We start from the raw sequence: 15,946 nt of genomic DNA, 5'->3' as shown, positions 1-15,946 counted from the left end.
ATCTAATTTCCACAAAGTACCGGAAATGCATATCTAGTTACGCTACTATTTTTTTATTTTTATATATAGCGGGTGTTACAAAAAAATATTTGCAGAATAATCTTCTGTTTTGTTTAAATATCTTTAGCCCAATTTTTTAATGACTTATTCAAAAGAAAAGAGAACTTAAGTAGACACAACCTATTTTGTACTTAGATACTGACATTTTGAAAATTCAAAGAACATTTTGGCGTCTGTGAGTTTGTTATATGCTGGAAACTGTGTTTAACGCGCATTTTGGGAGGTACAGTCATATTAAAGACCTTAAGGACCTTAATTTTTGACTGAAAATAGATTTAAACCACACATGTGTTTGCATTTTTACAAAAAAATATACTGTTTATTCAGCGTTGTTAGCAGCTTCATTCAGCTTTTTCTAACAAGGATGATGTTATCCGCTTGAAACTGATTATGTTTTTAATTATCAAACTAGAACATACCTATGTTTTTACTTAAGAGAAATTTTCCTTACAATAATTATAACGTCCATGAGTTTTGAACTCCAACAATTTTATAAACAGACACTTTTTTTGGATAATTCTTTTAATGTATTTTTGTAGGTAGGTATATTTTAGGAACCCTAAATTAAATAATACAAAAATTTCAAAAGAAAAGCATCTTAAAAGCATATTTTTACGTACAGTAATATGTAAAAAAAACTGGTTCGTAGAGTAGGTACTTCTTTCACCTTCTGAAGCTAACATGTCACGGAGTATTCTTTCATGACTCGTTTTGTTATGCAATTCATTAACTTTCTAGTGAAGCTTAAATTTATTGTGACGTTGATGATGTATGTAACACTGATCATAATGTTACTATGTCGTGAGGTGCTCAGTAAACTTCTTTATTCAATTCCTTCATAATTTCCAGAACATAAAAGATGAGTTGTTCTTACGCCTACAATTTTACAGGAATAAGTTTAATAGTTTCGAAAATTATCCATCTAATCTGTCTCCGACACATAACAAATGCTGAGAAAGAGACAAACGGGAATGGATGACTGATTTTGGTCTTTTCTAAGCAGCCAATGTCTATAAAAGAACCGCCAAACTGATGCTAAGGCTTAGCTTATGGCCGAAAAATAAAAAAACAATATGTTTTGTTCAATAGCTTTACTGTGGTAAATTTTAAACACCAGACATATTCAGGTTTAAAATACTTTGATTTAAAGCGAATATGTATAGTTTAAGGAAATCGTGAATGCGCTAGAGTACCAATTACAGCAACAAATTAGTAGATAGATATGCCTAATAAAAATAAATTAAAGTCTTAGATGCGTTTCACTCTATAGAACTTTTGAGTTTCGTAACAATAATGGTGACATCAAAATTATATCAATCTATTGACAGTCCGTCCAAAGCCTTTCCCGCGTCTGTATCTAAATAATGTTATAATAATAACTTTCCGTTGGCTTTTTGCGATTATGTTTGTAATTGTGCGTGAAGCATAATTTATCCTCGGTAGATTGAGACTAGGAGTCTACGGTATGAAAAAAGGATCTCTCGGCAGTCGTCCATTACAAATTCCTGACAGAGCAGATGTTACGCTTTAATCATAAGTTGCAGACGCGACAATATTTATACATCGCCAGATTAAGTTTGTCCTATACAAAATATTGTTGACCAAATAGCAATCTCTCAATTAACAAGCTCACGCCTCGACGCCTGGCATACTGCCAAAACTGTCAGCCCACCCAGAACTTTGTGCTGATAGGTGGATAAATGAACTCGAGTCTAGTGACAATTTTACCAATTCACGAACTGCAAATGTATTGTTGCTCAAACAGAGGGTCATCAGCGTCGACCACACATTAACACCAACCGTTTTTCGATCAGAAATAGAAATTACAACGAGGTGACGAACAAATGATGAGTTGCTCCGCAGTGGAATTCCGAACAATCGCCGCTAAATATAGTTGCTCACTTATGATCTTTATTTACATGTATTCCAAAGTCATTTACATTCAAACGAAAGCGATCGGTCCTGGAAGAAATCGATGGCCTCGATGACGAAAGTAAGTTCGGAATCTCAGTAGCACTTGATAAATCTCCCAGCCCCAGCTTGTTTTTCGCACTATATCAACACCCAGCTCTACGAAAATTTCCATGAGAAAACTGAAATTTGGACTGATTCTGAAAAAAAAGAACGTCTGATTTAAATGACCGATCATATATTTATTCTTACCAGCTGATCTCTACTTTGGCCACATTTATTCAAATTAGCCTTATCGGTTATTAGGGAACGTCGTGGTGATTGTGATGATGAATATCTTACAATGACACATAGATCTTACCGTCCCGGTATGTGTGTGGTCTTGATTTATTACATAACTTTGTACTTAATTTCATGTGATATCTGTGACAATTCAATTTTGTTGGTAATTTAACTTTATCGAAACTCGACTATATATAATTTCGATTATAAAACAACGACCAGCGTGAAATCAGTCTGGTTTTCAGTCAGTGTAATGTCACTTCTGACGTTCCGCCGAGTCGGATGATAGCAGCAACGGTGTTTTGCGGTTCTAGAATTTGGAAAATTTATGGGTTCGCTGTGATATTTACGGGTATCGGGAGCGCTCGTTAGTGACTTCCTAACACATTGATGTTGTGAAATGTGTCATGTTAGCTCGCGAAGCATGCGTAGCTGGTCCCCAGCAATCCGTCACTCGACAAGAACATAGCATCATGTGTCTCGCCACACACACGCGTCGTGTGAAACGTCCTGTCTCATTTAAAAACTATTATTTATGTTTGCTTTAGTCGGAGAATGTTGGCTGCCTCTTTCAGGGCGCTCTCTTTATGGAGCTGGAACACGCCAATTGCGCCAAAGCTTAGATGACGAAGCACAAGTCGCAGTGGCGGAACCAAGAGAAGGCCAGGAATAAGGAAAATAGCCTGGACTGCTCTTATGTCCGCCCAAAGGAAATTAACTCTGAGTGTTTTTTTAACTTGACTTTAACAACATGAGTAAGCTCACCTTTAGGTAAAGAGCCCGTGATTTCGGATGATTTTTTAACTCTGGTCTTAAATGACACATGATGTCACACGTTGATACTTCCGATGTTAAGTCAGTTTTATTACATTCAGCTGTGTTGAACATAATACACTGGTCCACAAAATTAAAGCACCACTCATTTTGTAGTTTTTTGTTTTTTTTTCAAAATGAGAAGGCAGGTAGGGGTATGTTGTGGTAGGTCAAGCATATGTGGAAACAAGTATATTTTGTTTGTACCTTTTTTTTATGTCGTTTTCTTTGCAAAAAAAATGAGCAAAATCATTTCATTGTCAAAGTGCAATAAATCTTTTTTCCAATGGAGAGCAAAATTTATAAAACAAAACAGTGTTATTTGTAACTGTCAGTGTTTATTTGCTTATTTTTTGTTGAAAAAGAAAAAGTTCCTCTTGGAGGTGGATCTTTGATGGTCTGGGCGGGTGTGTCTTCAGAGGCGCGTACGCAGTGAACGATCCACATCGGACATTTTGGAAGAATATGTTGTGCCGTTTGCACCATTTATAGGCGAGGACTTCATATTCCAGCAAAATAATGCTAGACCGCACTACCACACAGTGCACGTATCGTGTAGCAATATATTCAAGAGGTAGGACTTCAAGTCAAGCAATGACCTGCACGAAGTCCATTACTCTTGAGGATGTTAGTAACAGTTGGTGCAAATTGAGAATGGCCTTGACCAAGAGGATATTCGATGTATAACTTTAAGTATGCTTGAGAGCTGCGAAGCTGTGATCAGAAGTAGAAGCGGGCAAAAAGAATTATTGAATTCAGTAGCTGTAAAATTGTTTATTGGTTTATTTTTGGAAGACATATTAAACGTAATTTTTAAGTCCCAGACTCATCATTTGTTTCGTAGCCAGTTCTTGCAATATTATATACCTACAATATTATTTTCTGGGTTTACACAAGATTTACGAATAATGTAAAACGCTTTAAGTAATGACCTAAATTCTGGTAATTCGACAGTACAGCATTTGAAGTAATTTTTGTCGTTAACCTAACTGTTTCTTAACGGCTACAAGAGCTATAGTTATAAATTTGTAGCAATAACTTATGAAATAAATCGAAACTACCCTCAGCAGATTATAGTTAATTACGTAAACAACTGAAAAATAGAGTTTATTCTGTCAAGTATAACTATTCCGTAAAAAATTAACTTAAATTTGTATTTACAAGAAGTATGCATTAAAAATTCATAAATCCTGCTGAAAAAAGGAAGTACATACATTACCCAGTGATGGACAATAAAATAGGATATGAGTATGTAGGTTCCCCTAATTTCCAAACACAGTTCCGTACAGAACTGAACAAGTGATGGCTCTTCGACAAGTACTTATTTTTTTAATAAATCCCGACTCCTTCATGTTTCATAATGTACGAAACGATGCTATATTGGGATAGCAAAATACTTACATACCTAAACATTACAGCCAACACACCAGATAACCCAATGATAAAGAAACATACCAATAAAGTCGTTCTCACTAACATTGTTGTTCTTGACGCAAACAACATACCAAAAGAAAATTTCTAAATACTCACAGTTATCGATAAACATGCAATGCTAAATTCGCAAAAAATTCAATTTTGCCTTTAGCCTTTAGTATGTCATCAAATCACCAATTAGATTTTCTCATTGCAAACTTGGATATTGACTTCATATGTCAGTAATAATAATTTATTAAGTACTAAAATAACAACATCAATATATAGTTTACTCATGCAAAATACGAGCTGTTTTTCCCGAGCATATGCTGGAGTCAATCCGGCGAATGTTTTCTCGAGGTTTCACAACCCCTACAGTATGAAAAAATAAGTCTTCCGTTTTCGTATGTTTGTTTACAGTTGTTTGACGATTTTTATTGTGGAGATAATTTTTAAAATTATTGTACTGATTGTTGTGAAATTTTATAAACACCTCAAGAACATCATATAAACGTTAAATCATACTTATCAAGAATTTGCAATATTTGTAATATTCTTTAAATGATAAATATGAATACATTTAACCTAGAAACTGCAAACCCAATGTTCTAAAATTTTGCAAACGTTTTAAAGTTCTTGTAAGCATGATAAATCGTACATCACAATTTGTATGTTTATTCGCTCCAAAAACTTGTTGACGTTATTACAAAATTTTGCTGGACATCTTAGGTAAAATATGCAAAATATTACGTTTTTTCGAAATTTTGGGAAGACATTGTTGCTATTATTATAGTATTACACTGTACACTTGCTCTCATTAAACGGCGTACAATTCAAAAATCAAGTAACAAAGTTTTTATAACTTTATGGCTATGTGAAATTGCGTTTTGTAGAATTAAACAATTAGAAATTGTCACTGTCCACAACTCTCCTGCGTTTTTTGGTCTATTTTTTTTTTTATAAATAGTTTTTGCAAGTAAACCTCGGGCGTTTTCTATGTGATTTGCGTCACCAGTTCAATTTCGTGGAGACACGAATCTTTCGTCATACTTTGAATTTGCTGGGCGGTACACTCGTATACTGCCATCATAGCATGACTTGAAAACCTTCTCGTCGTAGAAAAATATATATGTTACCACAAACATTAAATAACTGGTCGATAGAAGTAATTTAAACAGAAAACAACGCGAGATTGTTTTTGTAGTTCTGTTAATTTCCTTTTTTTAGCAGCTACATGAATTGGTTTCAAAAACTGCATCTTGAATCGGTTTTCTCGGAAATGATCCAGAAGCGCTTGATCCTGTTTACGATTGGAAGGTTGTGAGCCTTTTCTTGACTCACCTCTTATTAACCCTTAGAACTGTGCTTTTATTTAAGCCATAATGATCTGTTACAACTCGAACTGACCATCCCTCTAAAATCTTGGAGAATATTAAAACTTTTTTCGTTCTGCGTCAGTTTTGGTATTCTGACTAAATTTCGAAACTGTCAGTATCAAGATGAGAATCAATGTAGGAAAAAATACTTGTACGCGATTTTATTAAAATCCACGGACGTATCCAAATTGATAAAAGTTGATGACGTCATCTCAATATTGTATCGGGGGGGAAATTCATTGAAACATCATATAAAACTTCTTCGCCTGCAATTTAATTTTAATTACAATTCACACGTATATCAGTATTTAAACTTATAGGGGTTATCATAGAAAAATGAAATTTACAAAATCAAATTTTTTAATTTATCTAAAAACTTGGATTTGTTGATTCTTCATACTTAAAAAACGAGGAAAATTCTGTCCAAATAACTTGAAATCAATTTTTTTATTTACTTTTATTTGCGGATATTTTATGAAGTTCAGATGTTTTACTCGTACATATGTAATTGCATCTCCTGATATCCGTAATAATATTATTCTCTTGTGATACTTAGTCGTTTACTACTTTAGCATTCGATATTTTTCATCTATTCAAATTATTTTTTAATTTCAAAAAATAAATTTTTGTTTGAATATATACAGGGTGTTCATTTTATCTGTTCACGCCTGAATATTTCTGCATAGGCAACCCATTTTACCTTTCATAAACAGCTTTGATTAATTTTTATTTTTAAATAATAATGAACGCAAAGATAGCAATGATCAGAACCAAAATTATGACAAATTATTTCTGTCAGCGAAATATTTTCAATTTTCGTTTGCTTTAAAATGTTTTCGAATTCTGAAAAAACAGACATGCTATTAATATTGGGAAAGTGTGACAAAAATGTAGCCAGGCAATATCCCAATAGAAGAACTCCCTCACATCAAGCGTTTAGAAAATTTGAAAAAAATTTACGAGAACTTGGGCAATTAAAAAAAAATTAAGTTAGAAATCCTGACTGTAACAACGCTGGATAATGAAGCTGCTATAATTGAAAGTGTAACAGAACATCCCCACGTGAGTCAAAGACAGATTGCAACATAAATGGAGATTAATTTGGGTTCGGTTTTCAACATCTTAAAGGCAAATCAATTTCATCCATTGACAATTGTCCAACGTTTAACAGAAAGCTATTTTATCCGATGGTTAGTGTTTTGCGAATTCCTGAGGGCTCAATTACGCGACAATCAAAAATTTTTATTTAACGTTTTGTTTACGGATGAACTCACATTTACCAATAACGGGTGTGTAAACAGACACAACTCACATTACTATGCCCAGTAAAATCCCCATTGGTATCAGGAAAAGCACTTCCAAGAAGTTTTCAAAGTTAATGCTTGGTGGAGTTGTTGGTGACCACGTCATTGGTCCAGATTTTTTTGAAGGAAATTTAAACGAAACTATGTATCTAAATTTTTTAAAGAATATTTTACCTGAACTGTTGAAGAACGTAGAGCTAGACATACGAAGAAGAATTTGGTTTCAAAATGATGGCGCTCCCGCTCATTATCAGAGAGACGTTAGGAGCTATTTACACAGAGCGTTTGGACCAAGACTTATTCCTAGAGAAGAAGAGTACGCTTGGCCTGCACGGAGCCCTGATCTAATGCCATTAGATTTTTTTCTTTGGTGAAAAATGACGTTTATAGTGTCCCAATCGAAAATGAAAATCACTTACGGGAAAGGATAATAGCGTCATGCAGACCTATAACTCCCGACATGTTAGATAGAGTTCGTAGAGATTTTGAACATAGGATAGGACTTTGTGAAGATAGTGGAGGCAGGCATTTCGAACATTTATTATAAATTCGGTTTTGTTCTAATCTGATCCATTAATAAATTGAGTATTAAATTTTCCAATTTTGTCATTATTTGGCATTGACATCTGTGTCATTTTTTTTCTGTGATTGTTATGCATGACTGCTTATTAAAAAAAAATTAAATTGGACGAAGTGTATCATATGTTGCCTATGCAAAAATTGTCAGGTGTGAACAGATAAAATGAAGAACTTGTACATACAATAATTAATGTCAGACGAAGACACTAAGAGCGTTTTCGGACAAATGCGTGGATAATTTCGGTTGTTTTAATATATAATGTGACTTAGGACGAATTTACTTTTATATTTTTCCCACGACCTGCTTCCAGATAAATTGTTTCATGTCTCTGTGGACGATTTGTGCATGAGTCGAACAGTTCCAATCCTTTATAGGAAATAAAACATGAAACAAATTTGGAACTTTAACAAACTTCCTCAAGGATGCGTTTTAACCTTTAGTTACATAGCGATTTAGCATTTACTCTAAATGAAAGGCATGTGCACATACAAAATATTTTTTATTTCCAACTGTCAAACAATGAACCCTTTATGTATGTCAAATCAAAAGTATCAACAAATTCATTAATGAAGCACCTGATATTAAATATTTAGCACTAAAGGTATTCAGCAATGTGTTATTAATTCATCCATTCATAATTCTAATTTTTAAAGTTGCATTAATAAAAGGAGTAATGGGAGTCTGCCATGCAAATGAACTACATGCACAGAAGGTTCAAGATTAAAGTTCCTAACAATTTTACAATAATTGGCGACTTTTACGTTGTTAAAACAAATATACATACCTTCTTTTGCAATTACCAAAACGGTAAGTGTGCGAAGCAAATCATTTGTATCAACAAATTTGGAGTAGTGGGAAAAGAAATCGCAAAATTTTTACAGATACCAGATCCGGAAAATACACCGGACACTGTTTAGAACGGTTATCTGCTACTCTGTAGGGCTGACGCAGAAGCGAACATGAGATTGCTGATTCAAGACAGAATAAAATGAAAGCAGCTAGAAAAACTGCATGCCAGAATAATTCAAATACTGATAATCAAGTTGTTCATAATGATATTTCTACAAGTAGAAGTGTTAAGATTTCAAGCAACAGTACCGTTAATTTCGCTGATACTGATTCGTTTACTGTCAACTATAACTTTTAATAATTGGAATAATGTCGATAATAAATAATTCATTTCAATAAATAAATAAATAAGACTAGTCTCTTTTTTTATTTTATAATTACTTAATTGGCAGTTTTGGAGATAAAGATAATACTACTATTTAATTCGCGTACAGTGGGCTGTATTACCTTTGAGTGATTTACATACTCGCCTTCATCTCAGTGTAAACTTGATCCTCGTGTAATATAGCCTACATTATACGTTCATCATTTAATATACTACTAATATGTATTATTATTGTCAATATTTGTGCGTAAATGATTTAACATTTAAATGCTCACTCTAATCCATTTAACTAAAACTCGACAACATTTTTCGAAGTCGCCGCCTATGTGACGAAAAGTGCTCGCGACGTTTGTTACTGAGTTATTCCTGGAGAGCAGGAAAGTAAGTCCAGGTATGTTCGTAACCGTCTGCCTTGGAAGCAGCTTCCAGTGTGCGGTACTCGAAAAATACTGAATTATTTACTTATAGGTAAATTAAATTTGTCTTGTACGTAGTCAGAATAGGTGAGTACGGTAGGCGAAAATGAAAACGTGGAGGAATTCTCCTGCGCCTGCTGTTCCACGATGATCGCCTACAAGAAGCCCATAAAACACCTTCGCACATGTGACTGGCGCTACTGCTCGGTTTAGTGCTATAATTCACCATCCGTCTTTCTTTACCATACCTGAATTAAGCACGGAAAGAGCGAGAACAGACGTAGCACCACAACCTTGTTTTATTTAATTTCCTTCTCTTTCTAGCCGCTAAAACTCGAAGAATGTTAGAAAAAGAAAAGCGAGCTCTAACTTGAAAGTTCGCTGCTAGCATATACAAAAGGCGCTTTGATCTTGTGGATTAAAATAAGAAGAGGAACGCTTTATACGCTACCCTGGTAGAATATCATATGACCATCATCCGTTTAATATATTAGCATTGAGATGTTATCTAATTAAATGATTGCGCATTAACTGGAAGAATAATTCGTGTCGCGAGAAAATTTATATTCGAGCAGATTCAAAGGGATTTTGGAATGAAATAAATTATGTGTAAGCAGGCATTAATTGCGAATGTTGGTTTTGACGCCTCCGGTAGAATGTGTGCGGTTACTTCGGAGAGCTTCGAATGAATCATTTTAACTATTCTTTCTGTCATAATTGCGTTTCCGTTTTAGCGAATTACTCTTTTACATCTAGCTAAACCGGTCTTGTATCAGATGTCATCTTATGAGTCGATCTTGTCTCATACATCATGTACGGGATAGGTCCTGAAGAATGAGCGCACGGTGGGCGCTCAGTACATTCCAGACATTCTCCATCGGGTGCTGTCACTCCCCACGAACAGATAATTGGCCCACCCCAGGAGTTCATCTCCGAACTGACGTCCTGTTTGCTTTACTGATTTCCTCTCCCTTTTATTGATGTCCATGATTCTTGACTAATTATGAACGCCCGATCTGAAGACGTTCGCATTCGTTTTTGCCAATTGCTTCAGCACAAAGGAATTAACAAACGGTGAACTGGTTGTTATTAAGATGCGATTAAGTTAGTCGTTGATTGGAAGACTCCTTGTCTGGTGAGACGCTTGCATTTTTGTCAATAACTCAAGGTGACTTTGGTGAATTTTACTGTTATAAACTTAAACAGACTAGGTTAAATGACACTGTATAACTGTCAAAACATATAATTACTAATGACGGAGTTGGTGGAAGCTAGAGAGGTCCTGCAACCATTTTATTTATTATGTACCGTATATTATTTGACAGCAAAATTTTACAAACACCTGTTCGGTTTATTCTGACTTAGCTTAAAATACGGATATTTTTTCGATATTATTTCGTTTATTGGAAAAGTGCTAGTCGCCCTCTGCAACTGCATTTCAGGTATTTATAAATCTGAATACTACACTAAAAATTTAATGTTTTTTAAAGTCCACTTAATAGGATATTTTTCTACTGTAATATGGCAGTCTGCTGCGAGAAATCTTTTGTCTAAATTATTTTAGGTACAAATCATAATCAACAATTTATAAGTAGGTACAGTAGTGATAGTAATAGATTCTAGCTTTTTTGTATTAAGAGTAATTATACTGAAATATATGTAGAATATAGGTCGATAATATTTTTACCAAAAGAATTCCCCGGAATTATCGAAATAATGATTGACTGTATCTTTGATTAAAATGATAAAAGATGGGAAATAAGTGATACTAGAAAATAATAGGTCAAGCTTTAGCTCAACTCAACGAACCACTAACAGATAATAATCGGTAATTTCCACTTACAAATTAAACATTTTATTATTTTCTAAACTACTTCGCAGGGTTAATGTCGATGTTAAGCTGGCGTACGATCTTAGTGTAGTTCAGCTTGGTCGAGAACTTAATTGATTCGACTAAGTTCAAAAGTTATATAAGTATGTAGATACAAATTGATATAAATCTTAGTGAAAGCCAAAATTACAGAAGATAAAAATGTGTGTAACACTTGTCACAAGTTGTTATTTTACAACTGAAAAGTGTGGGATATTTAATAATCATCAATGAGGGCCAGTTAATAGCTAAAATTACATCATGAAAAAGAGGAATGAATTATATGTATAATAAAAAATTACTCAAACAAAATGGTCATTAAAAAACTAAATATATCTTTAGATAAATAACAAACACACTTAGCGGAATTGTAAGAGTAACATTTTATTTACAAAAAATAAAAATAGTTTTACTTAACTTTGGTTCGAAAATTTGTCAGTTTGAAGAGTTGTCACTGCGAGTTAACTATTTTATATTATTATGTTTAGTTAGAAAAAAATGCACTTTAGATGTCACAATGAAAGAAATCTAAAACAACATCAACTTCGTTCTGAATCTGAACAATACATTTTGTGACATTAGCTGACTAATGCGCATTCTAAATTTAGTATGTACATTAGAAAGTGTTATTTTTTTTAATATCAGTTCCGTCAATTTGTTTGTATAACTTGAAACACTAACTTATTCACGTTGGTTGCTAAAATGCATCTTTAGTCAAAATACACCTTTGTTCGAGAGGGGATTTTCTTTAAAAGACGTAAAGCGACAAAACAGAATAAAGAAAAATATTAGGAGTAATATTGTTGTTAAAGGTTCACTGGTTGTCATGGTATGCGGTCCTAAAAAATTTTCACCTGCCGAGAAAATCAGTGGTAACATTGTGACTTCTATTTTTTGTGGCAATCATTTTCCCAAGATGGAGAAGAAAATAAAATAAAAATTATCAATACACCACACAAGAATATCCAGTACATGATGTGAAATATTCCCATAATCTTTTTTTATTATGTGAATGTAGTTTTTAAACAGTCAATTATATTTGATATTTTTGAGCGAATATACCAGGTGATTTTTAGTTCTTGAGCGTAAGTTAAGAAAGTATAGTAATCGAGTTTAGCGGACGAATGGCCAAGGAGTCTTCCGTTTCCGTCTGTCTGTTTGTCGATTTTTATTAGACATAGGTATAATCTCTAAAACTACAGGACCGATTTTTGTCAATTTTTTAATGTATACTAGGAATATCATGCAGATGGTAAAACGCTAACCAAAATTTAGTTAAGTATCCCCACCAACAATTTGATGACGTCATTTGAAAGAACTCTATTTTAAAATGATTCAAATCTCATACAACAATATACTTGTGTACGAATCCGCTTTGAATTTTTTTTTAGCTTTGCTTATGCAAGTGGCTCAAAAAAAATTAATAAATTTCATTTTCTAATTTATTTCATTGATTAAATTAGGAATAGCCGACTCGTTTTTCCCGAAAATTTGGGATTATAATACTGTTAGTATTACTCTGTGCCAATCCAAGTTGATATACGTGTCCTTCCAAAACTGTTGATCACAAAATTTTGTAAAGTAAAAACTTATTTGAAACATACAGGTAATAACACGCTCCTTTAGAGTTACTTTAACATTACATACATATGTCTATTTCAACTTACAGGGGTTCTCATAATAAAAGTCTAAATAAAATTCGCAAAATCAAATTTTATCATTTTTCCGTACTTGTGCAATTTACACAAACCCTTGCAATTGGCGCTCCCATGACGCGAGAACTGCGGGGGTGTAATTTATGCCACTGATTTTTACTTTATAGATGTTGTCACAAGCGGGACTTGTTGAACTTGTACTTCAGTTTTTTTTTAAATTAATTTAAAATTTTAAACCATACCTAACATAACAATTTTGAAATGACGCTATCAACTTTTTTGAGCGGATGGTCAGACAAACTTTGATAGCTTTTCACTATTTATAATAATCATCAAATAGATACGCTTAATGTTTCATTACGTAATGTCAGAGATTATCGATCATCAATTTACAAACTCTGTGTGTAATTTCGAGAAAACGTGAAATCCTTCGTCAAAATTATTCTATTACAATACTACTTTAGCCTTGCACTTGGAAAGTAAAAGCAAAACGAACACATATGTGTGTACGTGAAATATTTTTTTCGTTTCAACGTATAATTTTATAACAGGTTTTGACTGTTACCTACGGAAAAAAAGTAAAAATACGCACCGTTCTAGGTTCCGTATATTTTCTTTGCTCTTTTGCTATTCAGACAATGACATAAAATTTAATTACGAAAAATTAATTGCTAGCGCCATTTACAGGTTTTTGTTATATTGGATCCGTATCCTTTGTTAAGTCATTCATTATATAAAATTTTGATTAGAAAAAAAAACAAATTTAGATTAAATAAAAGGATCTTTCAAAGAAAGAGAAAATTTTAACGAACGTCTCGAAATATTAATTGAAGGAAAACAACAAGGACCACTATGTTTTTTGTATTATTTTCATAAAACCCACTTGTTAATATTTTCCTGTAAATAGTAAATTTTATTGGGTAATAAAGAATATATTATTATTGTTGTTAAACATCACAAAAAAAAATTATTAGCAAATTTTTACAGGATGTTCCTAAATGAGACCTCGTTAAGCCATCACGAAAAGTTTTTAACTTTACATTTCTCTCATCATTTACCGTTACGCGTCCTAACGTAATACGCTACACAGAATTAGTAGGAACTACTTTCTAAATCTAAAGTGAATTGTATTTAAAATATTTATTCCCTGTCCTTTCGTTCAACCCTTATTAATTATTGCCAATCGTCTTTACAGATAACCAAACTAAAGATTGACAGCAATCCGTTCGCCAAGGGCTTTAGAGATTCCTCCCGTCTCACTGAGTTTGAAAGGTACTTTTAAAAAACCTGAATATGTATGTATTCCTATAGTGCTCATATTTTCAGAGAAACCATGGAATCGATGTTAGCCGAACAACACTACCTTCGCTCTCCGTTGCGTCCGTTTGCCGACTTAGATACTCACAACAACAATTTATCAATCGAAGAAAAGGCGATTTTGGCGGCACGGTCCCAGTTATTTCTAAGGGCTGCAGCTGCAGCGGCTGGTCCTTATGGCCCATTAATGGGAGGACTTTATGGTGCTAGTGCGTCTCAAAGTAGTGCGGTTTCTCCGGGAGTGCTCTGGAATCAGTGGGCATGTTTGGGACCATCTTTGCTCGCTGCTCAACATCAGCATCAACTGGCTGTGGCTGCTGCTGGAAGTTCGCACCTCAATTCGCAAATGTCTCCGTTAGCAAGACCTCTGGCTCAACACAGATATTCTCCATATGCTTCTCTTCCTAAATCGTCGCCTGACACTAGTTTAAGAGACGGCAGAGAGTCGCCCAGTAGCCCAACTTGAGGTGGTTCCTTACACTTTGTGATATATATTTAGCCGATTCTACAAATATGTAAAAATGATTCGTTATGGAAAGAAAAAATGTACTATATTAAAAAAGTATTGATATTTTAAATTTAAGTAAATAGTTAGCGGCATACGTTTACGTTAACGCAATGTAATTTTGCGAATTTTTGTAAATATACGGCTTAAGATTATGAAAACCAAAACTTTTGTAGCGTATAACTTTTCAATGTGTTAACTAATTCCGAAGTTCCAAAACAAGTGTACAATATGTCTGTAAATAATTATAATTTATTATAGTAAGCTAATGTGGCGCTGTTCATTATGTCTTTCAGCAGAGGAAGCGTCGGTTGAGCATCATTTATTAAGTAGTTTCTATACAAGAAGCACTCAAACAAACCCCGTTGAAGGACATGATGACGATGTGTAGATCATTATACTTCCTCGCATAATTAATTGTTTAAAAGCTGCTTCAGAATGTAATTGCATAGTTGTGTATGACACAAACGAGATAGGTTTGATTATAATATTCTAAATCTTTCCAAGAAATAAATGCATTTTAAAAAACTCTCTAACAGTTTTGTTATTTTCAACACTTTAATCTTTAGATCGATACTGTGTTTATTATCCCCGATAATATCGAGAAATATGTAGATACTTTGAAACGTGAAAGTCACTTAATGGTGATACTAATAGTCCGGTTAACTCTCCGTAACCAATTTGACATTTCAGTCAAAGAACACATTCATCTTTCCTTGAATATAATACAAAAATAAATCCTTCATACATGTTGAGATATGAAACGTTCTAAACTACGACGTCATATAAGAAGTATATAAATATTTTGTGTTTGATTAATGACAAGGTTTGTCCATGATATGCGACGATGCAGTGGGGGCAGACAGAATCAACCAGGGGTACGAAACAGACAAGCTAATGTGTGTTGTGATTGATGAAGACCACCAGATGAAGAAATGTCTTCGAGACATATATTGACTACAGATAATTATCGTTTCTTGTTGTGTACCCTCTAACGTTGTTTCACGGGTCTCCCATCACAATGCAACATCCATGCTGGAATAAATTTAACAAACTCTATTGACGTGTTTGTTGCAAGTTCGTGTGAATTATTTGTATAATTTTTTGGTCACCTTTTTAAATTTTGTCTGATATAGCTATAAAAAATAGTTTCTGCAGTAACAAATAAAAATAAATTATTGTGGATGTCTAGAGTCTAACTACACAATCAAGGTAAGCTTTCCAGTTATCGTTATGTGCTGCAGTGATTCTACATATCTAATTTATTCTG

The 15,946-nt window shown here is 33.6% G+C and overlaps 1 protein-coding gene across 2 annotated transcripts in view; it reads left to right on the top strand.

The window, feature by feature from the left end:
• Positions 1-15,147, top strand: part of LOC135146303 (T-box transcription factor TBX20-like) — a 96,755-nt gene extending 81,608 nt beyond the window's left edge. The window contains exons 6-7 of one of the 2 annotated variants that reach the window (XM_064078465.1): positions 14,050-14,126; positions 14,166-15,147. In XM_064078465.1, coding sequence (XP_063934535.1) covers positions 14,050-14,126; positions 14,166-14,637 — 549 coding nt within the window. In that variant the 3' untranslated portion in view covers positions 14,638-15,147. The remainder of the gene's footprint in view (positions 1-14,049; positions 14,127-14,165) is intronic. The other variant, XM_064078472.1, reaches the window with a different exon arrangement.
• The last annotated feature ends 799 nt before the right edge of the window (positions 15,148-15,946 follow it).

This window comes from Zophobas morio, unplaced genomic scaffold (genome assembly GCF_036711695.1).
Source record: "Zophobas morio isolate AGI-343-1 ecotype UQ-CSIRO unplaced genomic scaffold, CSIRO_AGI_Zmor_V1 ptg000005l, whole genome shotgun sequence".
NCBI classification, from domain to species: Eukaryota; Metazoa; Arthropoda; class Insecta; order Coleoptera; family Tenebrionidae; genus Zophobas; species Zophobas morio.
This window is presented reverse-complemented; position numbering and strand designations above follow the sequence as displayed.